Source organism: Patiria miniata, unplaced genomic scaffold (assembly GCF_015706575.1).
Source record: "Patiria miniata isolate m_02_andy unplaced genomic scaffold, ASM1570657v1 HiC_scaffold_7, whole genome shotgun sequence".
In the NCBI taxonomy this organism is placed as follows: Eukaryota; Metazoa; Echinodermata; class Asteroidea; order Valvatida; family Asterinidae; genus Patiria; species Patiria miniata.
In genome coordinates, this window is record NW_024037074.1 from 36571818 (window position 1) to 36584753 (window position 12936).

The 12936-nt window shown below is 41.4% G+C and overlaps 1 protein-coding gene across 1 annotated transcript in view; it reads right to left on the reverse strand.

Moving 5' to 3' along the window:
- LOC119744654 overlaps positions 1-12936 on the reverse strand; it is an 81979-nt gene that overhangs the window by 32857 nt on the left and 36186 nt on the right. Inside the window, 13 exon segments of the mRNA XM_038220713.1 lie at positions 1485-1619; positions 2197-2334; positions 3189-3323; positions 4851-4937; positions 5939-5995; positions 6548-6682; positions 6685-6783; positions 8422-8524; positions 8853-9021; positions 9441-9565; positions 10448-10672; positions 11181-11392; positions 12654-12813. Coding sequence (XP_038076641.1) covers positions 1485-1619; positions 2197-2334; positions 3189-3323; positions 4851-4937; positions 5939-5995; positions 6548-6682; positions 6685-6783; positions 8422-8524; positions 8853-9021; positions 9441-9565; positions 10448-10672; positions 11181-11392; positions 12654-12813 — 1780 coding nt within the window.

Here is a 12936-nt window from a genome sequence, read left to right on the forward strand (position 1 = left end):
CTGGCTATTCCAAAAATATTTTGCACAGTCCAATATTTAAGGATCACGACTTTGTCATCATCATGATCCTTCAAATTAAGCATTGTCATAACATCATCTTTACAAGTACAAAGTTTCAGCACAATCAGACATGTAGTTTTCTAAGTATTTGAATACGAAAAAGGAGCGTCTAATTTTGCGATGCACAATGATGTCATCCCGACTTCAATGTTCGCACTAAAATTAGCATTAGTAACAAAAGAGCAAAAAGAAAAGGAAAATTACAATTTTAAATGGAAATGAAAATCTTCAGTCTTATTTTTAAGGTCTTTCAACTTCAACAGTGACAATGACACATTTTATGGACATTTCTTAAGATTTTAACATACGACACCACCTCTCAAATTGTGTTTCTGCATCTTGGATCTCTAAATAAAAATTGCATTGTCTATTTTCTTTTCTGCATTTTGCTTTTTTTTTAAGGAAATATGACCAGTTCATTGACAAAAACGTACATAAGGAACAAAGGGAATTTTTTGAATTTTATATTTTTCTCATCCAAATGCAGGAAGGAATCACTTTACATGAGAACTAAAAGTGTTAGCAATTCATTCTTATATGGGCAATTCCGTAAATTCGGACGTACATGTCAGACACTATATTGAGCTGCTGTAGGAAACCGAATGTAATACATCGCTAATATTTGATGTCTATTGAGAAGAAAACAGTCACAGACCAAACGAAGGTACACCACAACCTTTAATAATGACCTGGTACGTATACGCCATGTGGTAACATGGTGTATTTTACGCAATTGCCCGTATCTTAACTCTAGCCTCACCTAAGGCTACAAAATACTACTGATCAGTAACCTGTAGTATGCATTTCTTTCCACACAAGTGGGCACAACACATGTTGCATTCTGTAGTATTTTGGTCCTTGACCCCCAACGAGCCCTTAGGACGTTAGGGTTTAAAGCTACAGTCCATCATTTGTAATTTGTGCATTTTGTTCGTTTGAAGCAACAAAAGAGTTCAAAATCTAATGAAGGATACTGAGCAACTAACCTGATGAAGTTTCAGCTAAGCTTCAGCTGTACATTCCGAGAAAAACAGCATTCTAAGATCTCAATTTCAAATCAAAAGTTACTGAATCATGTTTTGAATTGTTTTGAATTGCAGCTATACGCGACGTCGCGCACTGATCCGACGAATTACAACAACCGCCCGCGCGTGTGCGTCGTTCCAATACTTGTGCGCGCTACGCTGAATAACAAAACGAACTACTAATTTAAATTTTCCTACGGTGCTTCTTAAGAATCACCGTTGGAAATACCTTCTTTCGTTGATTACTTCAAAATGACAGCTTCCCAGAAAGAATAATTTCACAGGGAGTTTAGTTCCCTTACTATCTTTCAACCAAGTTTGTTTTTCAACAATAATTACGCCAGTTACTTTTCGGATGGCTGCAAATGATGGACTATAGCTTTAAGTGGGCAATCTTACCGCCACAGCTTCCGTCCACATCTTTGAAGTAGCCGACGCCACAGTCGACAATAACGCAGGCGTAGCTGCCCATGCTGTTAGCACATAAGTTACCAGGTCCGCAGATGTCTGGGTTTTCAGCGCACTCATCTATATCTGTTGGCAAGACAACATGGGTATACAATTGAATAATTTGGCAACAGCAATGGAAATCGGTCTTGGAAGGTTTTTTTCCTCCAAAATCTGGCTTTCATGAATAAGTTTGTAGAGTACACGTAGTTATCACAAGTGTATAGAAGAGTCATTCTGTGCCAACTGTCCTGGCCCACCCCCTCAAAATAGAATAAGTCCAGCTTTTTTGAAGATGTAAAGATATTTGCCCGGTGTACATGCACAAAAAATAAAACAACTTTTTGGATGTCTCCATGTGGGCAGTACGGGGGGGGGGGGGGCATTTTGAAGAAAAAAAAGTATTCTTAAATTTTGAAACAAAAAGTATTCTTAAATTTTGAAGAAAAAAAAAATTCTCAAATTTTGAAGAAAAAAAAGGATTGTTGTTGTTATAAAAGTGATTTTATATTATTATTGTTTCAGGACAACGTTTTCACCATCATTTGACGGGAGATGCTCGCATGTTACTCTTATTCCTCAGGCATTAGTTACATCACAGATCAGTAGTCAAGCAATGGTCTTTGTTAGAACTTGCTCCCGGTCTGTGATTAGTTTTACGCACCTTCACATTGCAAGTCTGGAGTCATCCTAAAGCCATCGATACATTCCACTTGCAACCTCAGGCAAGTAAAGCTCCCCTCGGTGTTGGCGCAAGCGCCAAACGGGCCGCAGATATCCGGCGTGTCGCACTCGTTCAGATCTACCGATAACATGGGAATTTTTGTTTCAAATTTTGACTTGAAATCAAGCCAGAAGTCCCAGTGTCTTCAATGGTCCATCTCCATTGACATCCGGGACAATTTCCGGACAAGTTGCGGACATGGTGTCGTGTATAAGTTGCAGGATCCTGAACAACTTCCTTGCAATCTGCCCGCAATTAAGTTATCAGTATCAGCGAGTCAGGCAGTTGCTAAAAAAAACCCCAGAATTCCACGGAACATGTCCAGGACAGATGCAGTGCTTTTTTCGGGAAAACAGTGAATGATTTTACTTGTAACTTGTCCAGAAGTGGTCCCAGATATGAATTAAGACAGGCCAAAGCCAAACAGGACCAAGTTTTGAAGAAAAAAAAATTCAAACAACTACCCTAGACATAAAGACAAACGCTGCACAATATATTCACCAAGCACGCTTCCCCAAGGGCTGCAATTGATGCCCTATAATGCCTTGACCAATCACAGTCGTTATGCACATGTTGTCCCCCATGGTGTGGCGTGGACGAGACTAAATCCGAAATCCGAAATAGTCTCTGGAAGCTGTGCACAAGTACCCCCTCAATGGTGACAAAGAGGGAGTTGGGGAAAGCACTGGGAGGGACATTCGAACACATTGTCGAAGGCGCCCAGCACTCCCGCGTAGACGCAACAGGTCTGGGCACATTCAGAATATAAAAAAAATCATGTGTACTTTGCGCAATACGCGCACGAACCACTACGCATATGGTGTGTCCCTCCCTAAAGGGCTGTCGGAAGTGATTAAAAAGCACCATCTACTGAAACTGCAGAAAGATTTGGAATGGTGTTTATTTATTTTACATGCAGCAGAACCCTTTACCTTCACAGTGTCCGTCGGCAGAGATTTTGTAGCCTTCTAGGCAAACCAACTGAGCACAGATGTAGCTCCCGTCCATGTTGGTACAGATTAAATCTCCCTTGCAGATATCGCGATACTTGGCACATTCATCCAAATCTGCAGTGGTAACAGAATTTGTTTCAATGCATTGTAAATCACTAAATTAGAAAAGGAAAATATTCAAATGCTTTGGTTTAAAACACCAATAATGAAACTTCAGTGCTGTGATCACAGCTTTTAATCGCAAGTCATCTACTGTTGTGTCATGTGACAAACTAGGTCACTTGTTATTGGCTAGTGATTGGCTTATGATTGACTGGTGACGGACTTGTGATGGAATTGTGATTGGCTGGTGATTGACTTGTGAACGACTCGTGACTGACTCGTGATTGAATCATGGTTGGCTCGTGATTGACTTGTGATTGACTCGTGATTGACTCATGATTGACTCGTGGCTGACTCATAGTTGACTTGTGATAGACATGTGATTGGCTGGTGATTGACTTGTAAATGACTCTTGATAGACTTGTGATTGACTCGTAATTGACTCGTGGTTGACTCGTGGTTGACTCGTAATAGACTCGTGATTGACTCATGATTGACTCGTGATTGACTCATGATTGACTCGTGGTTGACTCATGATTGACTCGTAGTTGACTCATGGTTGACTTGTGATTGACTGATTGACTTATGATTATGACTGATATGTGATGACTTGTGATTAACTTGTGATTGACTTGAATGACTTATGATTGACTTCAGAGTATTATTATTGGCTTATTATTGACTTGTGATTGACTTAAAAGTGACCGATGATTGAATTATGATTGACTTATGAGATCCGTGATTTGACCTGTGACACTTGTGACTCATGATTGACTCATTGACTCATGATTGACTCGTGATTGACTGATGACCGACTCATGATTGACTCGTGATTGACTCGTGATTGACTCATGATTGAGTAGTGAATCAATTAAAATTCTGGAAAGTAACATGTCTGCTGTACTGTCTTTCCAAGAGAATGTTTTTCAAGAGAGGTAAATTTGCAAATAGTTATATGCAAATTCTATGTCATGAAAACTGTACACAGGAATTCAGCACTCATAAGTCAATATTTACTCGCGAGTACGGTATCAGCACATACACTAATCCTCCTCTTGCTTAAGAGGTCACCAATGGTCAAAATTTTCTTCCTCACCTCCTGGCCGACTGTGTACAAACCAATGGGGGTCTTGACCAATATTGACCCAAGTAATAACCAGGCTCACAATGCATGTTTCCATAGGAGGGTTAGGCTAATGAGTACTGTATCAGCACATACATCTGTTTCTCAGTTTTTCATAACAGATTTTTAATTGAGCAATTATAAGTCATCACTAGTCAAAAACAAGTCCTTCAGCATCAGGCTACACAAACAAAACCGTCAAAAAGGTACTCTTGTTGTCATCGCTACCCCCCTCCCCCCCCCCCCCCCCAGTCACTTGACTTATGACAGACTGGTGAATGGCTTGTGATGGATAGGATTTAAAATCCGTTTTGTAATACTTTTGCAATGGTTTCACATTTCCCCTCATGTGTTGCAATTTTAACGGCCACCTAGTTCAGAAACTTAACCATGTTCCTTGTCACAAATATACATACCGACACACTGGGTTCCTGCGTCGGTGTCAACACAAGTGTATCCCTCATCGCACCTTGTGCCGTCTTGGCATGCATCGCCAACAGGAGCTGTTAGTTAAAATAAAGTTGCCAGAAACTTTAAGGGCTATGACCAATACACCCAAGATATAATGACGTCGCGCTTTGTGCGCTTTCCTAATGGGAACTTGGCGGATCTCGTTCCCAACTGGCTTTCATAACAAAGCGTACATGTAAACAAAGCATGACATCATTCGCTCTTTTCACACTTCCGCCATGGGCATGCAGAGCCTCGATCTGGCAACTATACACAATAACTATAGCCGGTTCAGTGATTCCCGTGTCGGGGTTCAGATCACTGAACCGGCTATTTTTATTGTATAAATTTGCCAGATAGAGGCTGTGCATGCCCAATGGCGGAGCGTGAAAAGAGCGAATTGTGGCTTTGGTCTATAGAGTATGCATATTGGACACACCTGTAGCTCTGAATGTAGGCTCCAGTGTAATTTCTGAGCAGTTTTAAGAGCCAAGTTCAATTCACTACCAAAACAATTTCTCTGATCAATAATCCTGCCAGGATCGAAACTTCAGGCCATCTAATTTTTTGGTTTTGTATACTCAGGGGTGTGAGTGACCACTTATACAAATAGCTAAAAATAGCTGAAAAAAGATGTAAAGAAGCTGAACTTTGGAAATGTCCTATACTGTTGTACACAGCAAGTGAGGGAAAAAGCTGAAAAAAATCTGAAATCCAAAACAAAAAAAAGCTGAAATCAGCTTTAAAGCTGAGATTTCACACCCCTGTATACTGCAGGTCAATCCAGTCAGTAAGCAGTATGCAGCGGTTTTATACGTTTTCAATCTCACATTTTTCCTTGGATGCCTGTTCTACGCAAACAGTAAAGCAAGATCTACTTTAATTTTACCAGTGAGCGTACTTCTCATAAACCTAACATGCAAAGTGTACACAAAATATATCCACTGGCTCTAACAATAAACAACAGTGAACACATATTGTGCAGAAGCCTAATAAATACATCTTAAAATCAAGGGGGGGGGGGGGGGAAAAGAGACAAGTCTATTTAACTCACTGATACATTTCTTAACACCATCAGCAAAGACTCGACCCTCAGGGCATTGATTAAAACCTGCAGGGTAACAAAAAGACACATGTATCAAATATACAAATAATGACTGCAATAACTGCAAAACAGACATGAAGCTCAAGCCAGGATTTTGTAAACCTTAAAAGCTAAGGCCCCCCAAAAAAGTCTCCGGTTTCTGGTATGGAGCTTGTCCAAAAAGTGGTGCGGCGACGCGGCTTTTTTTTTTTTTTTACCCGACTTTTTTGCTTCAAATGTCGGCTGATGACTGCAAATGGTGCCCGACTAAACTTAGTGCAAATATATGAGAGTCCAGAGAGGCCACATAAAGCTTATTCTCGATCATAACCCCATCTAAAAACACGTTGAAATTGCGCAGCAGCAGAATTCCAGTCAAACCAGTGAGTTTGGCAGTTTTGAGACATCATCTTTCATTGAAAAAAAACTTTTTCATTTTGCCGACGCGCATGGCTACGGCGACGCGCGCGCATACCAGAAACCGGAGACTTTTTTTTTTTGGCCTAAGACACCACTGCGGCAGACAAATGCTTGTTAAAAGAAAAACCCCAAAATTTAATAAATAAAAAAAAGACTTACTAGAGATATCCAGATTGACAACGAGTTCCACGTCAGGGACTATGGGGCCACCTTCACCCAGACCCAGGGGGCTCCCTTCCCTGAAGGGACCCAAGGGCTCGGGCTGGAATGGTCTCCTGGGGTCAAGGAGTATTGGGGTTCCTTGGGCTCCAGGGGGTCCTCATCCTGAAAGGTGGGGTCCAGATAGAGGGGGTCTTTGGGGCAGGGTAGTTTCACCATCTCGGATAAGGACAGACCTAAGTGGACATTTGGAAAGGGAGAAGAAAATAGAAAATCATGAGCATGGAGAAGTTCATTTTTTAAATAATAATGAAACTTTATTAAAACAAAGATTGAAACAACATTCAAGCCTAGGCTACTGTCTGTATAAGCATAACATTACAAGGCCGACAATAGAATACATTCAAGACTAGACAAGGACAAAACAAGAACAATTCTGAATTAAAGGGAATATACAACATTTGCTTTTGCTGTAATTTTCAGAACTGGATGGGTTTAGTTAGGGTTTAGCATTTTATAGCAAAAATGTTACACTGACTTGTTTGAATTTTTTGGTTCGCAGATGCTGGAGAAACTTAGAAAAATAATTATGTTCTTGTAGTCTGGTTGCCTGACCCCGCTTTAAGATGAAACAGAGCAGTTTATAGACGTCGGGGAATTGTAAGGTCAGAGAACCAGTCTAGCTGGCTTGTACCCATTCATAGGTGTGTAATCGCTTGCAAATAAAATGCGGACTAAGTATGATAAATTGGGAGCAGTATTTGTAAAAAGACAGGTTTTTTTCCTGGAAATTGAAACCAAAATACCACTTTTCTTGAAAATGTCAGCACCCCAGATGCCACGATTTTTACAGGAAGCTACTGGCAGTCACTAACAATCCAGTAAGGTATTTCATGATAACTTGGTAGTTTTGTTTTTTGATGTTTGCAAATTTTGCCACTTTCTGAACTTCAATGTTGATCTCAACATTTGTGATGAGATCAAGCTAAATGAGTCGTTTGTTGGGAATTTTCATTTGGAGATTCAGGCCAAAAATAGGGCCACTTCATCACATCTCTTGGTGTTCCGACTTCCTTAACTTTTGAACTAAAGATGGTATCAGCATGCGGTTTTCACAACAGTAATGCTGAAATTGTGCTCTTTTCAAATCTGTACAAAAAAACTTGACCAGGGTCGACAAATGACTCATTCAGCTTGATCGCATCACATTTTCAAAATGTTTTCTCTCTGAAAATGTTTGATTACTAAGAATGTGTGAAGTCTAGGAAAGGTCTGTATTACAATACTGGCACCGGATGGATAACGCAAAACTGGACTTTTAAAGGGAAAGTACAACATTTACTTTCCCTGCAATTTTCAGAAATAAATGGATTTGAAGGATTAGTATGCTATAGCAGGTATTCTTAAACTGACTTGTTTTACGTTTTGGGCTTGTAGATGCTGGAAAAACCAAGAAAACCAATCATGTTTTTGTAGTCTGGTTCCCTGACCCCACTTAAGATGAAACAGAGCAATCTATAGACTTTGGGAATTGTAAGGTCAGAGAATCAGTTAAGCAGGCTTGTAGTCTTCACAGGTGTGTAATCAATTGCAAAGAAAATGCGGAATAACTAAATATGCAGATTTAGGAGCAGTTTTTGAAAAAAAAGCCAGTTTTCTCCAACGCTGGTCGGCTGACCAGCGTTAGAAAAATACTATATTTCTTGAAAATGTCAGTACACCAGGAGCCACTATTTTACAGGATGCTTTAGACTGTCATTCCTAACAATCCAGTAAGGTATTTTCGTGATAATTTGATCATTTCGTTTTTTGATGTTAGCAAATGTTGTATTTTCCCTTTAATATGAAGGGAAATTTCTGAATACAATGCTCACTTTGCTCATAGTAGTCCATAATGGTGACTGCTCCATCCTTGATGTCCTTCACGTCAATGCTCTTCTCAATGCTGAACACAATGCAGGTCTCCTCAGCCGTCAGCTAAAATGCAGAACAATTATTGAGTGTCTGGAAATCAAAGGGATGATCTAACAAAAATGTCTAACTGGTCTACTGATCTCTTGATCACAATGGTTTGGTTTTACATTCACCCGAAAGAAAAACAGGGGAAAGGGTGCCCGCAGCAACAAATGCGGTCCAGGCCCCCCCCCTCCCACAACCCCTGCCCCTCCCCCACTTTTCCTTTGATGCTCCCCCCCCCCAACTTTCAAAACTTTTCAACTAACACCAGTAACTTCTAACTACTTCCCCCAAACCATGTTGCTTTTGTATAATAGCTACAGAAGACAGGGTACCAGACCACACTCACCTCATCAAAGTAGAAGTTGAGCATCTTTCCGTCCACCTCCACCCTTCTGAAGGCCTCGGTCTGGCGCTTCAGTCCGCCGGGTGTCAGGGTGGATTTCACTGGAATAAATCCGGTCTGCAACTTGACTCTCAAGAGGGCCATGTTGGAAACTTCATCATCACCAGTATAGCTGGAGAAAAAATTGGATGATTTGTTCTTATCGTTGTTTTGTAGGGGATTAAGAATGACAAAGAAATACCCAAGTCAAACTTCATTTTTATTTGTAGTCTCAAAATGTGTCACAATTATTACCCCTGCTCATCTGGCCATGAGACAAGTTTTCTGCAGCATGTCGAGATCAGAGAAATCTGGTCTCTTAAACCCTCACAGGTGCCCACTGATATTCTTGGGTGGAGAGAGGCAACTGCAGTAAAGTGTCTAGCCCAAGAACACAAGCGCCATGTTTCACGGTGCTCATTTTCACTCCGGGTTGGAGACAGGCAAATGCAGTAAAGTGTCTAGCCCAAGAACACAAGCACCATGTTTCCCACAATCACTGCACCACAGCGCTCCACACTGTTCATTGTACACATTTACTCTGAGGCTTACCTTGTGCAAACTTGCATGGAATACTGGCTGCACCGCTTGGCTTTCTGGATTTCGCGCACTTCATGGGAGATGGTAAAGGCTGGCGTTGTTGGCTTCTTGGGAATCACATTGTAGCTCACGGCAGTCTGACGTTAAGAAAATCAAATGAACATGAGAGCACTTTTCTTGTCCTTTTCTTACGTTAGGGTAGACATGCTTTAAAAATATTAAACCTACTCTCAATGAATTGTGTCCAATACAGTTTTGTAGTCATGACCATCACAAGAACCAGACACAAAACATATTGCATTTATTTGTATTTGATTTTCTGATTTCGTCTAATTGTATTGCATCACGAGTGTAATTTTTGGTATCCAGAATTTACAAAAATCGTACATTAACAGGAACAGGAAAAGGTGGACCCCATTTGTAGAATGACCCAAGTATGTACAGTGGGAATCAAACACCATCAATATTGACAGAGGGGTTGGAATACTTGGGCTTTTGGGTAAGAATCAAAGTATTTGGAGAAGAAGGTTTCAAATTTCATTTATGTGGGGGTTTAACAAATGAAAACCAGGCTACATGGGAAAACAAAACATAAGTCATGTTTATGACGCTCGCGAGAGTTGCAGTTTCCGCCGTAAAGCTATAAAGCTCACTGTTCAGACTTGTATCTTGCTGTATTGACACACCCATGTGGTGGTGTTATCGTGCGGACCTTTATAAACAATCTGAACAGCTACTTCTGAGATTTATATACATATATTAGGCTGGGTTTCTTGAACGAGTATCCCGGTACATGTGTTTGTTTTTTTCTTCAATCTGGTAGCCGGTTCCTGTACTACACTTGAATGCACACCCCTACATTTCTCGCATATCCATGTATGTCAAACCCTGATGTTGCTACTCATTCAAGTACTAAACCAGCACCAAAGCCCACATTTCAGTGTATTTTGTAAGGACTTGGGAAAACAACTGAACTTCAACATCGGATGAGTCATATTCCTGCTATCGGTTCAACCCACCTGCAACAAGGCACACCCGATTCCCCTGCCCTCAAAGCTGATCCGGGTCGGCACGTTCTTGGAGTCCAGCGTCATCTCCTGCAAGATCAGCCGGTTGGGCGGGGTGACGCGGAAACTGTTCTTGACTCGCTGGGGGTGGGTGCGGACCTTCAGGTGGATGGAGACGCCGCCGGTGTAAGCCAAGTCGGCGTAGGAAGCCAGGGCCTGCAGGCCAATGACGGTATCCTGCAGCGGGGAACCAGGGTAAGTAATAATAATACATAATAATTGCGGAGTCTTATATAGCACACGTATCTACCAACAATTAGGTATTCAAGGCGCTGGAAATTATGTCTATTATTAAAGATGGGTAAATGAAGTCTAAGAGAAATATGAAACCCATTATGTAGCACCTTATAAGGGTTTACAAGGTGCTGCGGTGTTTCTGCAGCCACTGCCAGAAACACTGGGGCGCACCCCTAAGTAATTACTGTCGCGCTGCACACCAAAAATAGGCTTGGTTTCTCGTTTCAATTTGCTCTCTCCAATTTTACTGTGCGTCAAGTTTGTTTGAGGATAAATTTGTTAATATCCCACTTGCGCTCATTGAACACGGAAAATGTAGTGTGTCTACCCACCCCCCCCCCCCCCCCACATACTACGCAGCCTTCGGCCTCCTGGCATGTGGGACACAAGCCACTACATTATTCCGTTTTCCACTAGCGCTCGTGGGATAACTAACAGTATACTGTACCTGTGTTGATGAGAAGCCTCCTTGCGAGTTCCTCTGCGAGACGATCCAGCGAGCGATGGGGTTGCCGGCAATCAGAGCGTCGCCGCCCTCCATCTGCTGCATGTAGGCCAGCAGTGCGTAGCCTGTCATCTCAATGTCCTGGGCCGGTACGCCGTAGTAACCGTAGCTGTCCGAGGACTGGGGCCGGTTGGATTTCCAGTACTTTGTGCCGTCTGAAGGAAATATTGGGCAAGGAAATATAAGTGTACATTCCCAAAAAGTGCCAAAAAAAATCTGATGGTTTAAAATTACCGACACTTGAAGTTGAAATTGATTACCACATCCCAGCCAGATGTGTTATACATGGCAAATTTAAATTCTTTCCAATATGTGATGCGATCAAGCTAAATGAGTTGTTTGTCGACCCCGATCAAAATTTTTTTTATTACAGATTTGAAAAGAGCACAATCTCAGCATTACTTCTGTGAAAACTGCATGCTGATACCATCTTTAGTTAAAAAATTATGGAAGTCGGAACACCAAGAGATGTGATGAAGTGATGTGATGAAGTGGCCCTATTTTGGCCTGTATCTCCAAATGAAAATTCCAGACAAACGACTCATGTAGCTTGATCGCATCACATATTGTTGAGATAATATAAGCAAGCTGCAAATATACGTTGCAACTTTGTCTCTAATTTTGTTTCTATTTTTTTTCTGGTTTCACTGTATGAATATTAGACATGCATCATGTAGAATCAAAGATGATCACAAATTGATTCAGATGGCGAGCACTAGCTAAAGTCTTGTTGTCGAGTAAGAGATCAGTGCCTGCTTTCATGAAACACGGAGACTGTTATATGTATTTATGCAACCATACAGTAAATAGTCGTCTGATATTCAGCAAAGAGTCGCCGCTTGACCCTGAACAGCCTGTCTGAAACAGGATTTACTTAAAGGGAATATACATCATTTGCTTTTGCTGCAATTTTCAGAAATGGATGGAATTGGGGGGTTGGAAATATATAGCAAATATGGTTACACTGACTTTTTTGAGGTTTTGGGTTCGAAAATGATATAAAAACCAAGAAAAACAATCATTTTCCTGTAGTCTGGTTCCCTGACTCCATATAAGAAGAAACAGAGCAGTTTACATACAGTGGGGAATTGTAAGGTCAGGGAACCAGTCTAGCTGGCTCGTACCCGTTCATAGGTTTGTAATTGATTGCAAACAAGTGCGATGGTCAATTGGGGCCAGTATTTGAAAAAAAGCCAGTGTTTTCCAACGCTGATCGGCCGATCAGCGTTGGAAATTGATACAAAAATACCACTTTTCTTGAAAATGACAGTATACCAGGTGCCATGATTTTACAGGATGCTTTACACTGTCATTCACTAACAGTCCAGCAAGGTATTTCAAAATGATTTGGTAGTTTTAATTTTTGATGTTTGCAAATGTTGTATTTTCCCTTTAAGTTAGAGTTTGAAGGGTTACCTTCTTCTGTAGCTGCTTCTTCCAGTTTCTGCATGACTGTAGGGAGTTCCGGACTTGAGGCTAGGGCCAAGGCGTATGCCATCTGGGTGGTGGTGTAGGTGTCAGTCAGACTGGGGATGCCGTCGACCAAGCAACGCAGACCACCAGCCACAGCAGGATCCTAGATAAACAACGATTAGATGTCTCATTTCACCAAGGCACAATGGACCGATCCAGTAAGCTCCGCCCAGTGCGCACGTGGGCAAATTAGCACGTGCTCCTCTCCAATGCCAAGCTGCATTTT